Raw genomic sequence first — 26,766 nt, forward strand, 5'->3', positions numbered from 1 at the left:
AAAAACAGACAAATTAAAAAGCTAAAAAATCCAATCTTTGTGCGGACGTTCGCAACGTTTGCCGTTTTTTTATGATTTCATTTGAATGAAAATGGACACAAAAATAGAAATAAAAAAGAAAAAAAAGAAAAAAAAAGAAAAAGAAATGCGTGGTTATACATATCCGCATTTATGAGGCGAAGGCGTATGTAGGTCTCACAAAGCTAATGGAGTCAAAAGTTCAGCGCTCGGCTTAGATTATAAAACAAATAAAGTCCCACTAATCGCACGATGTCGACTACCAAATACCCTTATTACGACCGCACTATAGAAAAAGCTATTAATAAATAAATAATTCTTATAAATCAAATGAGAAATCTGCTTTGACTTTGTTTAGCTAGAAAAAATATTTTTAAAAAGTTTGATTTTTTTTTTCTCATTAGAAAATTATATTTCGATTATTTCTTTTCTTTATTATAGGCTTATTTTCTGAGAATAAATTCAATATGATATATTATTTTGTATTATTAGGTTTTTTTGTCTTTATTTTTATGCAATCAATATAATAGAATTTTAAGATAAATGTTAGTATAAATTACATTAAGAGTAATTAGCGGCAGATATTTAATTGAATAAAATAAAACTATTATTTATTGGGCAGACTAAATTTGAGATCGAAGTTAGAGTTTGATTAAGCTAAAATATCTCGCAGCTTTCTTACTGCCTGTTAGAGGCTATTTCCCTTGATTAGTTAAGTAAAGGGTAAAACACAGTAACAGACTTTTAAGCTTATTTCATTCGGGGCGGAAGAAATACACTGCGGTTTCTTCCCATGTATAATTCGATGGCAAAGCAGAAGCAAGCAATGAGATGCCCTGCCAAGTAGAAGCAAAGTATCCAGGTGAGATCTCTGAGATAAAGATCTTCCTCCACTGGTTTGGGATTGCTGTAGTCCTTAAGAGCAGTTTGACGCAACTGGACCATGTCAAAGTAGCTTCTGCTCATCCAAAACTGCAACATGCCAAACTCCTGCATGAGTTGCATGTGTTCCTCAAAGAGCTCCCGATATGGCAAATGGCGACGAAGTGGGACACACAAAAAGGCGTAGCGATAGACACAAATGTCATCGGAGTAAAAAAAGACTGGATGCTTGAAGAAACGCTGCTGCTCGGCGTAGGTTCTCCAGCGGGCGTCGGTTACCAGATAAACGTAGCTGGCATTAAAGTTGTCACGCAATTGGACATATTTCTGCCAGGTTTCTAGGACGTGCAGATTCGTGTCATTATCGGTGGTTAAGATGCGCCTATTGAGAAGCTCATTCGCCTCATGAGGATGAGTGGCAACCCTGTAGGGAGATTCACGCACCTCCTGGAGGCTGCGCAGAATAGGCTCTAGAGGCGGTTGTGTAAAATATGCTTGCAAATAGGATTGGTACATGGTGGTCGTCATGATGCTAGCGAAGCATATAAGAAGGATAATGGCCTTCAGATATCGATTGGGATTCTCTGGCAATGGAAACGACTGTCCAAGCAGACCACGCAAGCAGCGATCGTTGAGCAGAACGTTGGCCAGGCTAAGATCCCGCCAGGATAGCTTCTCACTGTAGATGAGTAGCAGAGAGAAGATGAGAAAGAACAGGACCAGAAGACCCAGCGCCAAAGGATGCACAATCACGGCATAGATCTCTCTGTAAGGCACTGAGTCTGGCACTGGAATCATGGCGCAGTAGGAGCTTAGCACATACGGATAACTGAGAATGTCAAAGTTCTTTTCGAAAATACTGGTACTCAAAGTGGCAGCCACGTCCAGTTGATTTTTTCGCGTCCAATTCACGATATCTTCGAAGTATGTAGTCTTTCCGATCACGTAGTCCTCTCTCAGATGCAATGTTGCATTCACGCGTTGCACGAACGTGTTCACCAGGTTCGCTACGTAGCCGATCATACGAATCTTGCCACTTTTTGCATCCCGATAGATCATGGCGCGTGGCGACAACTGATCTGCCTCGCTCCGAATGATTGCTCCTTTCATGTTTCCAAATTGTCGTACATAAATCGAGTTGGAGTCCTGCAACATGAGTTGCACATGGTTCTCCTGCTGGAAGCAGCGGCAACTATAAAAGTTGCCCGAGGTGGCAAATTGATCATCCAACATTGCCACATTGTGCTGTTCCCGCTGAAAGTAATCCTCGCAGAGCCACTGCGGTTGCACGTCCGCCTCCAGGTAAATCAGACGCCTCGCATGCTGCAACTTCAACAAGGTGCGCGAGTTCTTCTCCTGCTCGGCGGTGGCGCCACAGCTCAGCAAGAGAGGCTCGCTGTTGAAGTCCCAATCGTTGTGGCTGCTGCCACTCGTCAGCAGCACTGTGGGCACCTCCAGTTGCTGCAACACCGTGTGGAACACACATGGCGCTCTTCCGTATACAAGTACCGTATCAAACTGCCGCTCCAGGCGTATTCTCTCCAGTAGTAACAGCAACTGTTGTTGCAAATGCAGCTCTGGCTGATGTGGCAACTCACTTAGGTGGATGCAGTGCAGACGCAGGCACTGACAACCCAGGATGATAGCAATGGCAACGAGGTGCATGACTCTGCTTTAAGCCCTACGGTCATCACGCAACTGTGGTCCTAAATGGCAAAGTGGCAGGCTTTTGTAGTGCCTCCAGTGGCATGCACCTTGCATGTTGTGCACCATGTTAACATGGCTAACACAACAATTACGCACATTTCAAGTGATTTCCCACATGTTCAGGACAATTATCTGCAACTAAGCGTTGCATTTTCTGCGACCTATTAACCACTGTGTAAGCCACTGTTTACAGTGGGTCACAACGATTACATTCCCATTTTAAATTTAAGTTTAACTTAAACAATTTTATAAATATATAAACTATGTTAATTTTCGCGGGATCCATTGCGAAACGTTGTATCTCTTTGTTAAGAGAGTTAGGTCCATCTCATTCGCATTGACGGAGCTGAGGGTCATGGGACAGACTCCCGTAATAATTATGCCTATGTCGTTGGAATAGGCAGTTATTTCTAGGGCCCTCCTCTCAAATCTCTTGATTAGGTCGTCGACTACCATGTTCCATACCTTTTACCTTTGTGGAGCTTTAAGGCGATCTATTATTGCTTTCGTGGATACGTTATTGAATGCTCCAAAGATGTCCACAAATGTTCCTAGTGCATATTCTTGGTGGTGGAGGGCTTTCTCTACAGAGGCTACTAGGGAGTGCATCGTTCCTCATGTGAAGATCCAGCAGTTTTTTTTAACGGTCTTCAGTAGAAATTACGTTAGGCTTACTGACTTGTAGTCCTTGAGGCTCATATGGCTGCACTTTCCTGCTTTGGGCAGGATTACAACCCAAAAGGTTCTCCATTGGATAGGAACGTACACTGTGCGTAAGCATGCGTTGTTAAACCCTTGCAACCATGGGGTGATCAAGTCTTTTGTTACCTGTAGAATGGCTGGGATTATTTCATCTATTCCTGGAGCCTTTATTCCATTGAAGGCATTAATGGTCCATTAGATTTGCCTGGATTGATGATTTTAAAGATGCACTTGAAGTTAATGTACTTGTGATATGAGATGGACGGTCTTTCAAGGACCTTCCAACCCGTTACCAAGTTGCTATTGCCCGTTACTAGTGTTAGATCGAGCAAGTTAGACTAGATGGACCCTACGAACGTATGTACCTAGCCTACGTTTACTATGTCTAGGTTAGTTGCTAGAATAAAGTGAAGGAGTGGCTCAATTCTGTCGTTGGTATCGGAGCTTCTCCACACTGGTTGGAGGACATTGGCGTCAGTACCAATGACGATATATTAGTCACCTCTTATGCAGATTGATCTTTAGCACACTCAACATCTTGGGTGGCTGCTTTACCAGACGGGTCGATTACAATCGTTAGGTCACCGTCCTTTGCTTCGTTTGGCTCGTATTTTATTTTTTTTTTTCTTTTTTTTTTTTTTTTTGATACGTTTTATTAATATTATAAGCATGCTACATTCTACTTAAAGCATTTTCAGTGTAATTTTAAGAAATGACAGAACAGCTAAGTTACAGCTTATGAACATGGCAGGGTTCGAACCCAGTCTAGTTATGTGATAGTTCGGTGACAGCTGAGCCACCGGACCACATCTCTTTTTTAAAAATAAAAAAATGTTTTTTCAGATGTTTTCTTCACTTTGAACTCGTAAAATTATTAATTAAGACAATTTATGCATTTATAATAGAATTATTACAAAATATTAGTATATATAAATTACGTTGAAGAAAGCTATCTTTTATTGGGCAGACTAAGAAAAATAGAGTTTGCTAAAATTGAAATATCTGGGACATTAAGATGTCTCATTCTGACGGTTAGAGGCTATACCCTCTTCATAAGTTGAGTACGTGGTAGAGAGGAGTGTACCACCCTTTGAAGCTTATGTCATTCGGTGCGGAAGAATTACCCTACGCTCTCTCTCTCTTCCCCTGTATAATTCGATGGCGAAGCACAAGCAAGCAAAAAGATGCCCTGCCAAGCAGAAGCAAAGAATCCAGGTGAGATCTCTGAGATAAAGACCTTCCTTCACTGGTTTGGGATTGCTGTAGTCCTTAAGAGCAGTTTGACGCAACTGGACCATGTCAAAGTAGCTTCTGCTCATCCAAAACTGCAACATGCCAAACTCCTGCATGAGTTGCATGTGTTCCTCAAAGAGCTCCCGATATGGCAAATGACGACGAAGTGGGACGCACAAGTACGTGTTGCGATAGATACAAATGTCATCGGAGTAAAAGTAGATTGGATGCTTGAAGAAACGCTGCTGCTCCGCGAAGGTTCTCCAGCGGGCTTCGGTTACCAGATAAACGAAGCTGGTATTAAAGTTGTCACGTAGTTGAACAAACTCATGCCAGGTTTCTACGATGTGGAGATTTGTTCCATTATCCGTGGTCAGGTTGCGACTTTTGAGGAGCGCATTAGCCTCACGACGATGAGTGGCAATCCTGTAGGGAGATTCACGCACCTCCTGGAGGCTGCGCAGAATAGGCTCTAGAGGCGGTTGTGTAAAGTATGCTTGCAAATAGGATTCGTACATGGTGGTCGTCATGATGCTAGTGAAGCATATAAGAAAGACAATCGCTTTAAGATATCGACTGGGATTCTCTGGCAATGGAAACGACTGTCCAAGCAGTCCACGCAAGCAGCGATCGTTGAGCAGAACGTTGGCCAGGCTAAGATTCCGCCAGGATAGCTTCTCACTGTAGATGAGCAGTAGAGAGAAGATGAGAAAGAATAGGACCAGAAGACCTAGCGCCAAAGGATGCACAATCACGGCGTAGATCTCTCTGTGAGGCACTGAGTCTGGCACTGGAATCATGGCGCAGTAGGAGCTTAGCACATACGGATAACTGAGAATATCAAAGTTCTTTTCCAGCATAGTTGTACCCAGAGTGGCAGCCACGTCCAGTTTATTCTGTCGCGTCCAATTCACGATATCGCCGTAGTATGTAGTCTTTCCGATCACGTAGTCCTCTCTCAGATGCAATGTGGCATTCACGCGTTGCACGAACGTGTTCACCAGATTTGCTACGTAGCCGATCATACGAATCTTGCCACTTTTTGCATCCCGATAGATCATGGCGCGTGGAGACAGCTGATCTGCCTCGCTCCGAATGATTGCTCCTTTCATGTTTCCAAACTGTCGCACATAAATCGAGTTGGAGTCCTGCAACATGAGTTGCACATGGTTCTCCTGCTGGAAGCAGCGGCAACTATAAAAGTTGCCCGAGGTGGCAAATTGATCATCCAACATTGCCACATTGTGCTGTTCCCGCTGAAAGTAATCCTCGCAGAGCCACTGCGGTTGCACGTCCGCCTCCAGGTAAATCAGACGCCTCGCATGCTGCAACTTCAACAAGGTGCGCGAGTTCTTCTCCTGCTCGGCGGTGGCGCCACAGCTCAGCAAGAGAGGCTCGCTGTTGAAGTCCCAATCGTTGTGGCTGCTGCCACTCGTCAGCAGCACTGTGGGCACCTCCAGTTGCTGCAACACCGTGTGGAACACACATGGCGCTCTTCCGTATACAAGTACCGTATCAAACTGCCGCTCCAGGCGTATTCTCTCCAGTAGTAACAGCAACTGTTGTTGCAAATGCAGCTCTGGCTGATGTGGCAACTCACTTAGGTGGATGCAGTGCAGACGCAGGCACTGACAACCCAGGATGATAGCAATGGCAACGAGGTGCATGACTCTGCTTTAAGCCCTACGGTCATCACGCAACTGTGGTCCTAAATGGCGAAGTGGCAGGCTTTTGTAGTGCCTCCAGTGGCATGCACCTTGCATGTTGTGCACCATGTTAACATGGCTAACACAACAATTACGCACATTTCAAGTGATTTCCCACATGTTCAGGACAATTATCTACAACAAAGCGCTGCATTTTCTACAACCTATTAACCACTGTGCCGGTTATTGTGGGACGAAACGATAACTTTTTCATTTTAAATTCAAGTCAAAAAGGGACCAGGAATTGATTTTAGAACTATGGTTTCTAGGTGAAAATAGCTGCGAATAGGCCGTAGATTACGAATTTAGAATCGATGCACAGCTGACTCTTACAGCTGAGCCACATAAGCTTTTGTTGAATTCTTTCACTTATTTTAATAAGAGGGTCGCACTTGCATTAAATTAAATATCACCTTACATTTAATTAGAGTGCAAGAGGTACCTTCATCAAGGTCTACAGCTTTGATTAACAAACTGGTTTTTTACACTCGCTAGCCCAGCAGACTTAATGAGCACCCTTTACACCTAAGATCTGTGCAGATTGGTGTAATCAAGTTTGTGAGTGTGTTGGGCATCATTAGGGTAATTTATATAGTTAGAATGTTGTCGCTATTAGCTTGGTATGGTAATAGGGGCGTGAGTGTGTGTTCCGTTTGGGATTTGGCTTAGCTTTTCTCTCTCTCTCTCTTTTAGTTCACAGCTCACTCACATGGCAATTGTATGAGTATTTTAACAACTTCCGGTGCGGTGTGTGTAGCGTGTCTGTTGCAAAGTCATTTGTAGCAGCAACAGCAAACAATTCGAATTCGAAGTCAAGTTAAAGCTGGAGTTGAAGTTGAAGATGAAGATGGAGCTGAAATCGAGCGAAATTTTCCGGCAATTAAAGCGAATGCATTGCGATCGACGTATAGAAATCAAACACATTTCATGTTGTGCTCTTAATTGCACTGCAAGTGGTTTTCAATTATTCAAATGAGTCTCTTCCAGTTGCGAGGCCACTTCAAAAAACTCTTCCCAATTTTCGCCTACTCGTACAAGAGTTGCTCTTGATTATAGCGTGTTTGTGTTGTTGTTGTAGCTGCTGTAGTTGTTGTAGCTGTTGTAGTTGTTGCTATTGACAATGCTCCTGCTCCGGTTGCTGCCAAAACTGGTCTAGACCTGCGTTAATGGCCACAAACAAGGCGAATGGCAACTGAATTTCTTCTGCTTCATCGTTGGTTTTTGGCTTTGGTGATGCTATCGTCGTCGCGTCGCTTTATCTCTTTGCCTTTTGCCATTTTAAGCTGTATTTGTTGTCGTTGCTGTTATTGCTGTTGTTGGGAATGACGTTTCAGCGAAAGTTGTTACGTTACATCGACATCGCCATCTCCATCTCCATCCACGACAATGGCAACAACAACGACGACACTGAAAGCCTATGCAAAACCGGTCGGTCATTGATTTTTGGCGGCTGCAAATTGCCTGACCATGGTCACTGCAAGCCAGTCAGTCACCCAGCTAGTCATCCAGTCCGCCAGCTCATCTGCCCCAGCTCTTCAGCGCCATGCATCGCTAAGCTTGACAATTGTCGCGGCGCACGCTGCGTATACTTGATATTTATGAAGGTACGCAATGAGCTTTGTATGTCAGCGTGCAGACATGCTAATTGAAACAAATTGTACAACAATCTTAACTGCACACAATTAAGCAACAGCAAGTTGCAATTTATAACAAATAAAATCAACCAAAAATAACCCTCTCTAAATAATGAAAAAGAAGACAACTGAGGAATGTCGTACAGCCGTCGAATAATTCTGAAGAATGCCACTCTTAATTGTTGTTTTATAAATAAAACATATGGTTTTGCGGTTACATTAATTTAGTTTTTTTCCTGATCTATGCAGCCTTCAAGAAATTAACGGAAATATTGCAGCTTTGTTTAAGACAAATAAATGAATAGTCTTTTAATTTCCTGTAGTATAAAAAATTTAAATATTTATCTGGATTGTAGCAAGCGACATTTTTGTACGTTAAAATTTTGAGCTTCTATAACTTTGTTAAATTCAAAGACATACCTAGAGCAAAAAATTTTTTGAACGGACTTAAAAATATTTGAATGCAAAATGAATTAAGAGGCCAAATCATTCTGCTTGAAAATCGGATAATTTTTGGTGGAGTTATGTCAGATCAAAGTTTTTGAAAAAATGTCAAGGGGTAGGTATGGAAAATTGGATAATAGATGGCTTAGAATCGAAAAAATATTAAATTTTCTAGATGATAAAAATTTAAATGCAGAATCAATTTAGAGACCAAATCATGAACAAAATGACATTCCGCTTGAAAATCGGTTAATATTTGATGAAGTTATAAGAGATCAAAGTTCTTAAAAAAATGGCAAGGGGTAGGTATGGAAAATTGGATAATAGATGGCTTAGAATCATAAAAATATCAAATTTTCTAGATGATACAAATTTAAATGCAGAATTATTTTAGAGACCAAATCATGATCAAAATGACATTCCGCTTGAAAATCGGATAATTTTTGATGAAGTTATGAGAGATCAAAGTTTTTGAAAAAATTCCAAGGGGTAGGTATGGAAAATTGGATAATAGATGGCTTGGAATCGAAAAAATATCAAATTTTCTAGATGATACAAATTTAAATGCAGAATAAATTTAGACGCCAAATCATGATCAAAATGACATTCCGCTTGAAAATCGGATAATTTTTGATGAAGTTATGAGGGATCAAAGTTTTTGAAAAAATGTCAAGGGGTAGGTATGGAAAATTGGATTTTAGATGACTTAGAATCGAAAAAATATCAAATTTTTTAGATGATAAAAATTTAAATGCAGAATCAATTTAGATACCAAATCATGAACAAAATGACATTCCGCTTGAAAATCGGTTAATTTTTGATGAAGTTATGAGAGATCAAAACTTTTGAAAAAATGTCAAGGGGTAGGTATGGAAAATTGGATAATAGATGGCTTAGAATCATAAAAATATCAAATTTTCTAGATGATACAAATTTAAATGCAGAATTATTTTAGAGACCAAATCATGATCAAAATGACATTCCGCTTGAAAATCGGATAATTTTTGATGAAGTTATGAGGGATCAAAGTTTTTGAAAAAATGTCAAGGGGTAGGTATGGAAAATTGGATTTTAGATGACTTAGAATCGAAAAAATATCAAATTTTTTAGATGATAAAAATTTAAATGCAGAATCAATTTAGATACCAAATCATGAACAAAATGACATTCCGCTTGAAAATCGGTTAATTTTTGATAAAGTTATGAGAGATCAAAGTTTTTGAAAAAATGTCAAGGGGTAGGTATGGAAAATTGGATGATAGATGGCTTAGAATCGAAAAAATATTAAATTTTCTAGATGATAAAAATTTAAATGCAGAATCAATTTAGAGACCAAATCATGAACAAAATGACATTCCGCTTGAAAATCGGTTAATATTTGATGAAGTTATGAGAGATCAAAGTTCTTAAAAAAATGGCAAGGGGTAGGTATGGAAAATTGGATAATAGATGGCTTAGAATCATAAAAATATCAAATTTTCTAGATGATACAAATTTAAATGCAGAATAAATTTAGACGCCAAATCATGATCAAAATGACATTCCGCTTGAAAATCGGATAATTTTTGATGAAGTTATGAGAGATCAAAGTTTTTGAAAAAATGTCAAGGGGTAGGTATGGAAAATTGGATGATAGATGGCTTAGAATCGAAAAAATATCAAATTTTCTAGATGATACAAATTTAAATGCGGAATTATTTTAGAGACCAAATCATGATCAAAATGACATTCCGCTTGAAAATCGGTTAATTTTTGATGAAGTTATGAGAGATCAAAGTTTTTGAAAAAATGTCAAGGGGTAGGTATGGAAAATTGGATGATAGATGGCTTAGAATCGAAAAAATATCAAATTTTCTAGATGATACAAATTTAAATGCAGAATTATTTTAAAAACCAAATCATGATCAAAATGACATTCCGCTTGAAAATCGGTCAGTTTTTGATGAAGTTATGAGAGATCAAAGTTTTTGAAAAAATGCCAAGGGGTAGGTATGGAAAATTGGCTTAGAATCGAAAAATTATCAAATTGTAAATTAATTCAGCATCTAAATTTAAATCATTTTGAAAAATTAAAAATTGTTCAATATAAAATATAATGTACAGATTAAAATATAATTAATTAATTTCAAAATAGAGATAAAGAAAACACAATTTATAAATTTTATCAAATTTTACTTCTAACAAATTATAAGATAAATGAAAGTTGTGATATTTTGGTAGTATTCGTAGAATTCATTAGTCTTAAATGCAATCTTTAAGACTGAAATTTCTTGGACATTCACAAAAATGAATAAAAATCAATCATTCATCAATATGTTATTAATAATTTGGGTTTTTTTTTTTGTATTTTTGGCAACTTCCATTACGAGTATCTTTTAACATTTAACCGCTCATTTGGCAATCGATTGATGTTTATTGTCCATAATGAAACAAATCGCCATTCGATAACTACTCATTATCTAAGGTATTGTGATCTATGATCTTTGGTCTCTAAAAGCGCACACTTTTCATTTTATTATCTATGTTTGCACTTTGTTTCTTTATATTTATTTCTTAGCCCGAGGCTCAATTGAAGCTACTCTCTAACCGTGTACGCGCTTATCGTAATTGTAATAATGATTAAGTACTTTTGTTTATAGCCAAATGAGCTGTAATGTGCGAGTGTGCGTGTGTGTGTGTGTGTGTGTTTGTTTCAGATTCACTTTCAGTGTGCGATTTGATTGAGAATGCTTGAGTTGCAGATGGAATTGTGGCCAAAGTTGGATTGTTGACCAACTCACCACGAGGTGAGCGGCGAACCACTTTGTTTTTGTATCTTCTTCACACTCTCTCACGCTCTCGCTCTCGCTCTCTCTTTCGCTGTCGCTGTCGCTCATGCGGCATGACTGGGCGAGTTGGCAACTTGGCGAGTTGGCTCCAAGTCGTGAGCTGCGTTTTGCATCAAGTTTCAGTTATAACACGGCCGCGTTTCGGTTTGGACGCGCTTCTCTTACCAACTGCAGCTTTCAGTCGCCGGCTTTTGACGTATTTTGTTAGCACGCAACAAGTGGCAGGATAACGTTGCCCCCCCTAAAAATAAAAGAGTGTAACGCACAAACAGTGTTTATGCTGTGCAGTGTAGTGTAGTGTATGCTATATCAAATTTTGTTTTTGTTAACAACCATAAGTTGCACAGAGACGCAGCTGTTGCACTAACCGGATTAATAGCAACAAACAAACGTATCCTTGTGCTGCAAGATGCGCTTGCAACATTTGCCATTGCTGGTAAGTTGGTAAAACATAACAACATAACATAAGTCTTGCATTAAGTTCAAGTTGTGTGGGCAACTGTGAACGCTTGACCCGCCACAAGTTGGCGCTCGTTGACATTGATAAATTATGTCACAAATGCGGCAACAGCTAAGCTGCAAACTGTCTTCCGGCTGCCTGCACAATGCTGTGTATCTGTGTAGTTGCCTCCATGTGGCAGACACGCAGTGTGAAGTGCAGGAGTTGCCGCATCGCAGTCTTCAACTTGGCACTTGTTACGCCTGCGACTCTTAATTGTCTGGCCAATGGGTTGTCTCGCTGTTGCATGCAACTTGTTAGTGCTGCCTGTTTACCATTCGCTGCAATCAGGCAAAGATCTTGTGTAATCTCGAGCATGAAATTTGCATTGTCAGTGGCAGCCTGGCCACGCGGCGTATGCGCAATGTGAACACAAACAGAGTAATGACCAAGAGACACCAACTGTTGCAGCTGCACGTCTCTAACATCTTCAACTAACCAAAATCCACATGCAACTTGTTGCAAGCGTGTCCTCCTTTCCATTTTTATTACTTTTGTGCTGCTGTTGTTGCTCTTTGTTGTGGCAGCATCAGCAGCAGCCTTTCAAATGAAGGCGCCAAATGGCCATCAGCATTTGGCAGCTGATGATTTTTAGGCCAATATTCAATACCAATCATTAATGGCCATTTGCTTCGTGGCTTTAACTCAGTACGATATTTCTGTAACCTTTACAAAAGATTTGCAACTCTTTTTGTGCAACTTCATTTGGCAGATGATCGACCCACAAAATGTGATGTGTTGTGTTCGATGTTACTTGTTTGTCAATAATGCGCGCAGACATGTGGCCCAAATGCGTTTCATGGCTAATTGCAAGTTGCCAAAGCAAATAAAAGCTAAGCAAACAAATTGATTGTCATTGCGAGTAGAATTGGCCAAGTTATTGTCGACAAAATGGCCAGCTTTCCGTTTCCAGCCATAGTACTTGGCCCAGGGCTGACCACGAAGACACAAAAGCACTTCAAGCACCTGTTTCACATACTCACCTATGTGTGTGTGCGTGTGTGTGTTAGTGTGCGTGTGTCTGTGTCTCTCTCAAATAGGCTGAGCATTTTTTAATATGCTGCACGCATGCAAACCAACAATTTGTGCCTCGGTAAATTTGGAGTGTAGAAAGTTGATTGGTTTTATTTTTGTAAGTATTTTTATTCATGTATTCAAAAAGAAAATGAAAAGTTACAATTGTGACAACTTAAGACAGCTAAAATAAATATAGTTATATTAATAGACTAGTTACATTTTATTTTAAAATTATTTTCAGGTAGTATACCTGAAGAAAAACTTTGCAAGCAAACTTGTTGAAGATTTTACTCACTTTTAATATTATGTTAATAATTATTTTTCTATATGATTTTTATTAGTTATTTAGACAGTCGAAATGTTGAAAACAATATAAGAAAAATTTAGTTAGCTTTGATTTTTTTGCAGGCTTTCAATTAAAAAATTTAATTTAAATTATTTTACTGTTCAGATATTATAAATATTAAAAAACTTCTCATATCTTTGTAATAAAGAGTTAAATATATTAAGATATATATATCTGAGTAGCAATTATGTTGGACTATATTAATTTAAAAATGATTAATCCAATCAAATAATTAATAGATGTAGGAAAAACAAACGAGCTGACTTAACATTACAAAAATAGAAGTGTTCAAATAATTGAATATATTTATTTATAAATATAATTTTCATACTTAATATTTATTCAATATTTCATATAATTTAAATTATTTATTTATAAATATAATTTTTACAATTAATATTTTATAAAGCGACATAAAATTGTAAATGCATTCAGTAATTTAACAAAATTTTCTTTTTTATATATATTATGTACTCTATATATATGAAGTTACAAATATTTTGAAATGCTTTTATTTGTATATTCAATATTTTTTATTTATTTTATAAATACTTAAGAAACTTTTAGTAACTTTTATCAGGTTGTAATTATTACATCAACAGTCATGCCAAATAAATAAGCATAAAATAAATAAAAACAATAATGTGTATACTTGTACACATAACATAGTATGACTCCTAGTTGTTAGCCTTTCACTTGGCAGGCGCAATTATTTGTGGCATCGACAAGATTGAGAGATGCGCTTCGGCACGACTGTCCAGAGTTGTCGCTGGACAGAGTTGTCGCTGAGGCTGCGTTGGCTGCCGAAAGGAAAAGGAAACTTTGTTGGTTTGCTGCAGCTTCAGACTAAAGATTGAAGACGAGTTGCCTGCCAGCTTACAGTTACTGGTTTTTCTAGCCTTTTCGAGTGAATGGCGACACACGAAATATGAATTTTATACACATACTCACAGACACACACACACACGTGGATTTTTACATGAAATTGAAATGCGGTTTTTTTTTGACCACAAAATAATTACAACTGAAAGACTTGGCTGCTCATCAACAGCATAACGATGATGATCGCAATGATCATCAGTGTAATGATCATGTTGGGCATTCGGCAAATTTGTTAAAAGCGGGGCTATAGACCCGTATTTATTTTAATTAAAAGTTACTCAAACGTTGCCACTGATTCAACTGCTTCTGGGGCAGCATCTTCTTCGTATACTTAACAAAAAAAAAAACATGTTGGAATATTAATGACCCAAATGCGGCGATTAACTTAACTCTAATTTGTGACTAGCTGCCCCTATTGGATGTTGTTGGTATTTTAATTAGTCTGGTCAGCAGACTCTTTAGCATATGTATTAATTCGGAGTGCACAACTTACATAATACGGCGAGTTCACTCACAATGCGTCATATGTAAATACCAGCAAAGCGAGACGGGTATAGAGTGGGTGTGCGAGAGAGAGGAACGATCAAGGGCCGGTTCCGGCTGTGGCAGAAGACGACTCTCACTCTCGGCTCGAGAGTAACATTTGTTGGAATTTATTAAGGCTTTTATTTATTTGATTTTTATGTATTTTATGCAACGACCTTGCACATCGTTTAGCTCGTCAGCTCGCCAGGTCGCCAGGTCGATGCCAAAATCGTAAACTAATTAGAGATAAACATAAAGATATAGTATTATTAATTTAAGCGTGTCGCCCGCAATCGGCATTGCTTAAATGGTGCGCATAGGTTCGTTGCCTAAGTCATTTGTTGCCACACTTGCTAAGTCCGCCCGCTCACCACTAAAGCACACTTGCACACTTCAACCCATGTAATTGTCACCATGTGCAACGTCCACGCTTGGTCACTTTGTTTGTCTGTTTGTCTGTTTGGCTTGGGTTTTCATTTTCAGATTTTTGCATAACTTGTTGCTGCCACGCGGCGTATGCGCAACATTTCGTTCAATTGCATTTCAATTTACTTAGCGTAATTTGCCATGGACACATGCAAAACTGCAACGGCGACAAAGTTGCTCAACAAACTAAAGACAGAGAGAGAGAATGCGAGGAGAAGAGAAGAGAGAGGCAGGTGTAAATTACTCAGTGTTGTTGTCGTTGCTGTTGTTGTGCTATTAAATGACAATAGTAATAACAATTGTCAAATGCATAATGATATGAAGCTGTCCAAATGTTGGCACATTTATCATTCAATCCATTCATTGCATTCATGCCACAGGGAAAACAAACCATTTGCATTTGATGAAAATTTTTAAAAAATTATCTGAATTTCATTTCAATGACATTCTTTGACTGGTTGAACAACTTTTACATTTCTTGGTCAGACTGTGCATCGTGATATTTTTTTTATATTTTTTATTTTAATTTTTTTTCTTTCTGTTGTGGCTCTAATAAATGATTATACCCCAAACAGCTGCAACGCTCGCTTTGGTTTATTATGCAGATGAGTTTGGTCGCATCTTCAGCTGCCCACACCCAGACGATGGTGGGAGGGGGGAGTGTTGCTACTTGTTGGCACGTTGCCGCCACCAAAAAAACTTTGACTTCAACCTCAACTTGGACTTGAAGTTCGCTTTCTCATCGCACTACCTGTTCCCCTGTCTCTGTACCTGTTGCTGCGACTGTATCTATACTTGTGCCTGCCAATGTATCTGTAACTGTGCCCAATTCATGTCACGTTGAGGTAGATTCAGCTGGCTGTCCGGCTGAGCGGCAGCAGCATCATCATCATCATTCGTTTGACTGACAGAAAAACACTTTCATTTTTCATTTCATTTAATAATTCATATTTTTTTGCTGCTGCTGCTGCTTCAATTGTTTCTCAGCTGCTGTTGTTGTTGTCGCTCTTGTTGTTGTTGTTGTTGTTGTTGTCATTGTCTGCTCTCCAAGTGTTTATTTGGGTCTAAAATTTGCCGCTTGGCGCGTCGCCAACTTCCGTTTCGGTGTCAGGCCGTGCAACTTCTAGCACCAAAACACACACACTCATACTCTCATAGCAAGTTAACGGCATAAAAAAGATTAATTGTTTCTTTGGTGTATATATTTTTTTCGTATTTTCGTATTTTTACGCCTTTTAGTCGCGGCAGACGGCGACTCACACGCCAAGTTTGTCGCTTAAGTCTTTCGTTTGTTTTCGCGGATTTTGTACGCCGTCAGTTTAACACTCACACAGTCACACTTATTTACACTCACACTGGCACACTCACTTCCTTTCATTCCTGTTGTTGCTGGTCCACTTTCGGCAGACAAGCGAGAGTCCGTTATATAAGCGCCGCTGGGTGATCTCTTTAATTATAAGGATTATTCGCAATTTTGCATTTACTCACAACCGCAATCGCATTATTTACATCCGCAATGCTTGTCTGACTTTTTTTTTTTGGCTTTCATGGACATATCAGTATTTTAAATTTAGTCAAAAAAATGATTTTGTGCTGAATATTAAATATGCACGATTTGAATCGATTGAGGACATCAAAATAACACTTCATAAACTTGATACGTTAACTAAAACGCCTTGAAAATATGCAATTTCTATGATACGTTAATGCTTTGATTTTATTTTATTATTTTTAACAAAAAAAAACCAAATGATTGGATGTTTGTTTATGACACTAAAAAGCTGTTTTATACGAAATTGATGGCTGCTTTTGGTTATCTGCAGAGCAAACGCTTTGAGATACATTCCCAATTAATTATAATTTGTGCTTAAAGCATAATTAGTGCGCCTTTGTTTGTAACAAATAAGAACGCTCAACTGTATGAATTCTTATTAACAAAACAACAGATCGTCTCATTAGCCTCGAATTGTGAAGTGAAAGTTAAACATAAAAGCATATATTTAGCATGTAATTTGCAAAGTGGTTTAAGCATCTATTTTTATGCTTGCAAATATTGCAGCTATAATTAAGAAATGTTAGCAAATTGTTGGTTGTTCTCAGGTTGAATGAAATAAAATTATAATACTTGAGCATAAGCAATTTCCTGTGCTGACAATGATGACTTAAAGCTAAAAGCTATTGCCAAATATCTTCCGTTCACTTGTATAATTGGCTGTGACTGAGATACAGATACATGTGAGTTGAGAGTTGAGATGACTTTCAGATCAGACTCTGGCAGAATAATTGTGCCGTGTCAGTTGTTTTGCGGCTTGCAATCTATTCACATGACCGACAATAACAATGGCAGATCGTCTGCCACATATCATAACTGTTCATCATCAAGTGCATGATGGCGGCAAGTGGCATGACGCAGTGGCAGCGGCTGTGGCAGCTGAGAGATTGCCATCAGCAGTTAAATTGCAAAGAGACAACAAAGCAAAGTACGAAAAGGCTAATTGCAAATTGGTTAGACAACATGAGAACCCAAAGGCAGGCCCATTTGTCATCAGTTTACAAGTTGATATGCTAACCAAATGCGGTTGCCAATCTGCAATTGCAACTGCAACTGCAACTGCAACTGGTGTTGTGGCAACAACTTGTCGCCGATTTCACTACAACAAAGTGTTACCAGCTGCCACATGCCACAAGTTGTTGAGCTGTTAACTTGTTAGCTGTTAGCTGTTAGCTTGTTGTTTGACTGGCCCCAAACAATCCTGTTGCAGCATCTGCTGAGTAATTTGGCCAAACAAATTTCCACTTTTGGCCATAACTTAACTTCGGCTTGCATTACACAATCAGCTGTGTATTCAAAAAAGATGCGCTGCACACTTTGATTTACACTTGGGCACTAACTATTGTTAGCCAGGCCAACAGGCTAACATATTGCATAATTCTTTGCAAATTGTTGTGGGCCATAAACAGCTGCTTCTCATCATATATTATTTATTTGCTTATAAACATATAAACTTGCCTCACCGTCTGAGTCTGAGTGTGAGTGTGAGTGTGAGTGTGAGTGTGTGTGTGTGTGTGTGTGTGTGTGTGTGTGTGTGTTTTTTTTTTTTTTTTTTTTTTTTGTATAGGGAAAAAAGCATTAAAAGCCGAAAAGTGTGGGACTTGCACCCACTAAAACGACCCCTACTCTCCCTCCTCTCATGGAACCACCGCTAAGTATTACCTCACGAGGGAGATGGCATGAAGGCCTCTTCTAGAGTCTCATCTAGAGTTTGAATTCGAGTTGCGCTGTCTTTCAGCGCGACGCAACGATTTCATGATATCTGCAGCCATGTGGGTTACAGCGACCCAATTGTTTTGCGAGCTAAGTAGGATATCTATAAAGTCAGTGACTATGAAATTCCTCCCAATATTTAGGCTTAGCTCTTCCCGTTCAGCAGAATATCTAGGACAGACAAAAAGGACATGCTCTGCGTCTTCAATAACCCCTGCACAGTGTGTGCAAAACGGGTTCGTCTCATGATTAAACCTATAGAGATATGATTTAAAACACCCATGTCCTGTCAGTAGTTGGGTCAAGTAATAGTCGGTTTGTCCGTACTTCCTACTCACCCACGGCCGTATGTCCGGGACAATTCTTCTGGTCCAGCTGCCGTTGGTAGCAGCTCTCCATCTCTCCTGCCATTTCATCAAAGTCGTCTCCCTCTTTACCGCTGCGGATCCGTTGCACCTGGTTTCATCAGCTAGCAGGTCTAAGGGGATCATTCCAGCAAGAACCAGTGCTGCATCTTCGGAGACAGTACGAAAGGCACTGAGCACCCTTAACGCGCATGTGCGGTATGCCGCCTTACATGTCTGCCCATACGCCTTGACTGACATTGCAGGTGCCCATATAGGTGCTGCGTACAGGATGATGGACCTTACCACGTTGGATATGAGCCACCTACTTCGCTGTCGAGGGCCTCCGACATTCGCCATTATGCCAGCAAGTGCGGTCGTCGCCTTTGTCGCCTTGCTTGCAGCGTAATCCAAGTGGTACTTGAAGGTTAGCCTGTGGTCTAGCTGGATCCCAAGGTATTTTATGGCCGGCTTTGAGGTTATAGTGCAACCGGCGACTTCGATGGTAGCGCATTCTACGGCCTTCCTGCTGCTTATGAGGACTGCTTCTGTCTTGTGGGCAGCTAAGGAGAGGGAATTGCTTGCAAGCCAGCAAATTACCTGTTCTATGGCGACGTTCGTACTGGTCTCCACATCTCTAAGCTCTTTTGCCACTGCGACAATAGCGATGTCATCGGCAAAGCCAACGATGCGGGTGCCCGGCGGCGTTGGTAACCTTAATACAGCGTCATACATGACGTTCCACAGTGTTGGGCCCAAAACTGATCCTTGAGGGACGCCACCAGAGATTCTATGCTGTAGACGGCCGCAGGAGGTATCATACAACAGAACCCGATCCCGAAAGTAGCTGCTTACTATGCTCACGATGTACTCCGATATCCTCAGGTGGTGCAGTGCGTTCATAATGGAGGGCCAGCTTGCAGAGTTGAATGCATTGCGCACATCCAGCGTTGTTACCAAACAGTACCGCTTTTTTCCTCCTTTCCATCGTTCGCCCTCAATCGCATTGCTGGCTATCTCGACTACGGCCTTGATTGCATCAACTGTGCTCCGCTTCTTCCGAAAACCAAACTGCCAGTCCGAAATGCCGCTCCTTTCTTCCAGTTCCTCTTCCAGTCTGTTGCATACGATGCGCTCAAATAGCTTGCCCACAACGTCTAGCATGCACAGTGGCCTGTATGCAGATGGATCGTCCACGTTGCCTCCTTTTGGGAGCAACACCAGCCGCTGCAACTTCCACCTTCTTGGCACTGTCCGCTCCCTTAGGCAAGTGTTGAACAGTTCTGCGAGGAGTCTCGGGCATTTTTCCGCAATGAGCTTGACGACCAGCGAGGGGACTCCGTCTGGTCCTGGGGCTTTGCCTGGTTGCAGGTGTGCTGCTGCCTCTAGCACTTCGTTTGGCTCTGTGTATCTCGGTGCTGCTCTTGTCGCTTCGGTCACGAGTTCGGCTGGAGGGTGTTCCGGAAACAGTGCATCTACAATGGCACGTAGCTGATCTGGGTCTGTAGGCATCGGCCGCCTTGCCAACTTTCCCATTACCATCTTATACGCTGTCCCAAATGGTTGCTCATCTGCTTCGGCGCATAATTCCTTCCAGCATCTTGATTTGCTGCGTTTGATGACCTTGGTGAGAATGGCTCGCTTCACCCTGTAATCCTCTAGCAGTTGTACAAAGTGTGGTCCTCCTCTTGCACGTTGCTGGCGACGTCTTGCTGCATGGCATTGTCTTCTCGCATCTGCAATGTCATTGCTCCACCAATGTACTGGCTTGCGTCTGCAGCCTCCTTTTCTCCGCTGGATCATAGAAGCATCACAGGCATTCTTAATCGCCAACGCGACTCTATCTGCATACTCATCTGCGTTTTCGCTGGGCCGTATATGCGTGGTGTTCATCATTAGGAGAAGGGCTTCCTCATCTAGCGTCTCCGGATTCCACGTCCTGAACGACGGCTGTCTTCTCATTCGCAAGTTGGACTCAACGGTGCAAGTGATTGCTTGATGGTCGCTGTGTGTGTATACGTTGGATACAGACCACTTGGCGTTTCGCGCTAGAATTGGGCTGGCGAAAGTCAGGTCTATCACCGAACCTCTTCCTGCTTTTGTGTAGGTATGGGCGTTACCTGAATTGAGCAACGTCACGTTCAGCACAGCGAATGCATCCAACAGCATTCTACCCCTCGGTGTAGTCCGAACACTGCCCCAGTCGGTTGCCCAGGCGTTGAAATCACCGGCAATAATCACCGGAGAGCGTGTTCTTGCATCCTCCGCTAGCTCGTCCAGCATCTCGGCGTATTCTGGGATTGGAATACTAGGCGCATGTAACAACTATATATTATGCCGTCACCTCACAAATCCTCTGCTATGCGTTGCTCTCAGTTGTGAAGCAGGGCTCCCACAGCTCAAATGGCGGCTCCAACATTGTGGTTCTGCGCAGCTTCCGTCCTGCCTGGCACTGTAAGGCTCACATAGAATGGCTACATCTATACTACTTTCACGCACCGTTTGGCTTAGTAAGTCCTGTGCGGCTCTGCAATGATTTAAATTAAGTTGGAGGAACTTAATTTTTGACATTGTTTATTGCCTTCACATATAACGGGCAGCCCCTACTAAGCGTGTGGTGACTCGTTTTTTGCTCTCCAGCTCTTGAGCAGAGTATGCAGCAGGCATTGTTGGAGCAATCCTTGGCAGGATGGCCTTCGCCGCCACAGTTAAAACACTTTTTTGATGCGTCGTGCTTGCTTCTGCAACGTGCTGCCGTGTCCAGATTCCAGGCATAAAACACCTACGTGGGTCGACATTACTTCGGATATTGCATACTGCCCATCAATACGATGTGTCCCATCGCGAGAAGCTTGTCTGCGACTTCCTTGGAGAGGAGCATTGATGCAATCTGTGCCACGGTAACCTTTACGCAGCTTAGGTGCTGATTCTACCGGTAGATCGCCCTCGACATGTTTTATTATCTCCAGCATAACTTCTTCGTTTGTTGCCCATTCCGGAAGATCTTTTTTCCACACGCACCTTGTCAGAGATCACTTTAACATCTGCAGTCTCGCCGGTGCTTTCTGTACAGCAGGTGAAGCTTCCTTGTTGCTTCATCGGCGGTCTTGTTCATCTGCAGCAGAACTTCACCTGCAGCAGTGCGCCCACCACGTACATTCTCCTTGTACTGCTGCAGCTCGTTGCTATTCTGCACAGAGGCGAGGACTTTAGCGTAGTCTGCCGCATCTTTGCATTTAACCAGTATTGCATCTGGTCGGCCCCTGCGCCTGGGCGCTGGCTTCGCCTGGATTTAACCTTCTGCCATTTGGCTCCGTATCTACAACGACCCGGACGTCATCAGCGGGACACGCTTTTCCTTCGCATTTGCTGCCACTTGACTATATGTCGCGCATCTAGCAGCTGGCGTGGACACAGACTTACTTCCGGGTGGTTGCTCTCCACTCTGTTTTGTTGTTGCTGCCTAGTTTGGCAGTCCTCCTTTCGTTCGGCAGTAGGGATGGAGTGGTCTGAGAACCATTATCTGTGGTACTCGGTGTAGTGGTTCCGCTGCTGGGGCCATGTGGACTTTGTGAATTAGCGACCATTTCCAGGTATTGGCTAATTGAGATCTGGATCTGCTTCATCCTGACATATGCCTCCTTTTGCTTCAGCGTCACGTGTCGAACTGCAGGCTTCTTCTCCGTAGTTTGGAAAATAAGGTCGTCTAGGATCTCTCCGAGCTCGACTATTTCCATCCTAGGGGATGCACCGGGACCTCGCTGCTTTTTCGGTGGAGTTTTCCTCATCTGACCATGTGGGCTGGTCTGCTCCCTGCTCCTCTTTGGAGTCTCGCCATTGTCCTTCTGACACGTGAATGTAAAGATCTCTTCACGAACTGCTGGTGGCGCAGAGTGCGGTACTGCTGGTGGCGAATGCAGAACCTTTGCGCTATTCGCGAATGGGTTTCCCAATGTTGTCCTTCCCGCATTATCTGTTGCGCCAGTCCGGCTTACAGCTCAGATTGGCAGTTGAAGAGGTTGCACTTTGACAACTACTCCATATTATCTACAATATTATTAGGGGCACTATTATTATTATTATTAGTATTATTATTATTATTATTATTATTATTATTATTATTATTACATTGTTATTATTATTATTATTATTATTATTGTATTATTATTATTATTATTATTATTGTTATTATTATATTATTATTATTATTATTATTAATTATTATTACTATTATATAACTATATTATTATTGGCTATTATTATTATTATTATTATTATTATTATTGCTATTATTATTATTATTATTATTGTTATTATTATTATTATTATTATTATTATTATTATTATTATTATTATTATTATTATTATTATTATTATTATTATTATTATTATTATTATTATTATTATTATTATTATTATTATTATTATATTTATTATTCTTATTATTATTATTGTTATGTTCTCCTTGTCGAAATTCCCAATTTGAATTTTGAAATTTGAATTCAAATTCAAATTCAAGCGCCAAGTGAGTGCCAATATGCGATCGTCTGGCAACTCTCGTCTCTGATCAGCTGAGCGCTCTCCTCGTTTTCCAACACTGGCTTAGTGACAGCGTGGAATTGCCACCAGCGAGTGCGCAGAATATCAAAGGAAAACAAACACCTTGCTTCGCGAGCGAAAGCCGGTAGAAAGGCGGGAAATCAGAGAAAGGCACTCACCAGTAGGCCGCCCCTCCCTTGCCCACTGAGTATTGAGTGACTCTCGACTCCTGCAACAGCCGGCCAGGCCAGAATGCACGTTCAGTCAGGCCGCCAGACACTCGGTATGTAGGCTGCAGTTCACAAGGCACAATTCTAAATCGCTTCTGTAATTTTCCAGGCGGTAAAAACAGTTAAAAACTTCAAAACACCGGACTACGAGGGAAAGTACGTTCACTTCAACTTGTGTGTGTGTGTGTGTGTGTGTGTGTGTGTGTGTGCGTGTATTTTTGGTGTGTGTTAACTTTCACCCATTGTTAGCATCTTTCTTTTTGGTTATGCGCCAGTTTCTTTTTAGCCATCAATGAGCATGTTTTGGCTTTGTTTTGGCCAAAAATCTCTGTGTGTCTTGACATTTGGCCATTGTCTGCGCTTAGCTTAGCTTAGCGCATTGTGGGCTTTCATTGTGACTCCACAGACACGCCCACTGCCCCCTGACCCCCCCCCCCCTGCCAACTGTTTGTTGGCATTCAGGTGTTAAAAAATTTGAAGTCTATCGACTGCCAGCTACCGAGTCTCATCATCGACCATTAGGTTGATAGGTCAGTTCGTTATGCTAATCCCTACTCCCTGCTGCCCCTCTCTGCCCCTCTCCGCCTCACTCTGCTCAATTCGCGACATTTTCTAAGAGTTCGAATGTGTTAAATAATCTTGTGTGTTTGTTTTATTTTTTTTTTTTTGTGTGGGTTTTCTTCGATCTGTGACAATATTCCATAATTAGCATATCATGACCAGCTTTTATGTTGTAATATTTTAAAGAAACTCAATAAAAACTGAGCTCAACTACGAACTGAGTTTAAATATGATTACATTTATTACTTTGGCTATAGTTGGTCCATTCGCTTAACTGAACTGACTTAATTATTGCAATTAAAAGATGCGACGTTGCGAGCTATCAAAGCTGTCAAAATGTGTGTCAGCAATCACAAGTAAGGCGACAGCTTGCAACAACAACAACAACAACAGCAGCAGTGACAACATCCACAGCAACAACAGACACAAATAAAGAGTTAAAACAATAGCTTTTGGCCTCAAAGTGCTGTCAAAAGACTTCGCACAGCTTCCGTTTTTTTTGTATTTTTTGAAGATTTTGACGAACAAGCGTGTTTGACAGTTGCAATGATGTGACAACGATGCCATAATCACAACATACACTCACACATACACATTCAACTCACTGTGGTCTGTGATCTGCGAAAAACATACACTGTCCAACTGTCCATCTGTCAGTTTGTCCGTCTGTCAGTTTGTCCGTCTGTCTCTCTATACGCATTTACAGCTACAACATCAATTTTAATTATTTCGCCGCTTTGTTTATGTGTGTCAGTTTTACTCACACACACACACACACATAATTCAAATGTCAGCGCCCACAATGCTGACATTTGCAGTCAATAAAAAATTTAACTAAAAAATACTACTTTTCTCTCAACTCATATATTTTTTATATATTTTTTTTTTATTTTTACTATAATTTTTTGAGAAAGTATCGCAAATTTAAGTTTTATGGCGGGCGTTGGCAATGCCAAATGTCAAATGCCAGTCACAATTGCCCACAATTTCACTTCACAAGTTGAGTTGCCAGTTGCATGAGCCAATTTGGCAGTTGGCCAAGTTAGCTGCGTGGGCGTTGTTGCAGTTTAGCATTGTCATATGTTTGTTGAGACAAAAGTTTGACAAAAGTGAACTTAACTAATCGAGTTTTCTTTGATAAATACACTACTGTGGGGTATAATAGCTGTCATAGGACAATTTGTTCTATGAAGCAAAGATTAAGGGTACTAAATACAACTGACTAAAGAATCACCAAAGAAAGTTGATTAGAATCTATAAATGTATAATAAATCTAAAGAATAAAGAAAGTGTGTATTTATTCTAGGTAATGGGTATAGAAATGATTGCTCTGTAAATAATTTAATTGTACAAAAATATTCCTCATTTCTTTTTATACCCTGAGCCCATTGAAAATTGGCAAATTAGGGTAAAATGTGTATGTTTTTATTTGCATTGAAGGTTGGTTTTTCTGTGACAAGCGTTGTTATTTTAGTTTCTACTTTTGTTCATTGAAAGTCAGAAAAAATTTATTAACTTCGCTTACTCAAGCTCGGAATTTATTCATGCATTTTTGTTTATATATTATTATATAATTATTATATTATTTATTTAATATTCAATAATTTTTTTTCTAATTTGAATTCTATAGTTAAGTCTAGTTAAGTGCTTTGATAACTTTCGAAAATATATTTTTACGTAAAATGCATAGAAATTTATGTCAATTTGAAACTAACTCTGAAAAATCGACACTAACCATTACTTTTTTAATTTTTTTAATTATTGCCATCACAAAAGATTTGTCGCCACACCAAGAACTATTTATTTTCATACTTGAGAATTGTACCCTCGTATTTATTTTGTATTTCTTAGTCCATGAGTAATTTTATTTTATTACTCACTTTGTTGCCGTTTATTGTAGGCATTCAAGTATTATAATTAGCATTGATTCGTAATTGCAGCTTATTGTATGGTAAAAGCTACTCAAACTTGATTCTCTTTGTAGATTTCCTCGTAGCTAGGAGGCGGTGGATCAGATCCTTTGCCATTAGTTGTCTTTGGTTCTGTTCCATTTGCACATTTACTTTTGTTGCGAGGCAAACTGGGTGAGGATCGAGATGGTTGCGGGGATTCCTCTCCTCCTTCACCATCTTCTCCTCCTACTGCATATTCTCCCATATTTGTTTCGATAACGCATTCACTTGCATGCCGTTCAATATGAATACTCTCGATACTCACGACATCAGTTGTCTCATTTGTGATGCACATTTTCACTTTATGATATAACCAAACGATGGTGATAAATAAAAGCCAGGAGAAGAGTGCCTGACTGACGGCAAACAGGAATATAGTTCCTATGCATTCCCAAAAAACGAGTTTATTCCAAGGAATCCATTCCTGATTCTTGCAAAATATAACGCAAGATGGAGTTACCACCAACCAGTACAAGATGACGGCCAAAGTCTCGACAACTTTTCGAGACATCTTCTAAGGAGTACATGAACTACAGTGCCTACAGAGCCTGAAATCACGACTGAGTAAAATTTCTAATTTGATCGTTAGTTTATAGTACAAACTTTATACTGCCGCATATGATAACAAAGTGTTAATCATGCCATAAATATGGCATATTACTTTATGTGCAATTTGTAATTAAAATTTACTTGCGGTTTCCTTGATTTCTATGTTTTGAACTGTAATATCTAAAAATTCGATTGACTGCTACTAACTTGATAAAATTTAACGATAAAATACGCAGCTATCGAAAATGTACATAATTATCGATTTATATATTTCATATTGTGAGCCTGTTTATTTTGTTTTTTTTGATATCATATAAATTTAATTATATAACTATTATAATATTATAACTTATTATAATTATAATATATATAACTTATTATAATTATTTATTGTCTTAAATTCAAATAATTTAAAACTTATTTTATAACTTATACAATTTTTTTTAAAATAATATTTTCTAACATAATTTTATAATT

At 40.0% G+C, this 26,766-nt stretch overlaps 2 protein-coding genes and 1 long non-coding RNA gene across 3 annotated transcripts; 1 reads left to right on the plus strand and 2 right to left on the minus strand.

Annotated features, from left to right (window-relative positions):
- Positions 1-768: 768 nt before the first annotated feature.
- LOC117785969 lies at positions 769-2,565 on the minus strand. The gene has a single exon (XM_034624270.1). It carries the CDS (start codon positions 2,563-2,565, stop codon positions 769-771), a length of 1,797 nt encoding a protein of 598 aa, XP_034480161.1.
- Positions 2,566-4,406: 1,841 nt separating this feature from the next.
- Positions 4,407-6,209, minus strand: LOC117785970. The gene has a single exon (XM_034624271.1). The coding sequence runs from the start codon at positions 6,207-6,209 to the stop codon at positions 4,407-4,409; it is 1,803 nt and encodes a 600-aa protein (XP_034480162.1).
- Positions 6,210-23,050: 16,841 nt separating this feature from the next.
- On the plus strand, positions 23,051-24,018 carry LOC117785199. Its single transcript, XR_004617488.1, has 2 exons — positions 23,051-23,280; positions 23,337-24,018. It is a non-coding gene; the product is annotated as an uncharacterized LOC117785199 (long non-coding RNA).
- Positions 24,019-26,766: the final 2,748 nt, after the last annotated feature.

This window comes from Drosophila innubila (assembly GCF_004354385.1).
Source record: "Drosophila innubila isolate TH190305 chromosome 2R unlocalized genomic scaffold, UK_Dinn_1.0 1_C_2R, whole genome shotgun sequence".
Classification (NCBI taxonomy): Eukaryota; Metazoa; Arthropoda; class Insecta; order Diptera; family Drosophilidae; genus Drosophila; species Drosophila innubila.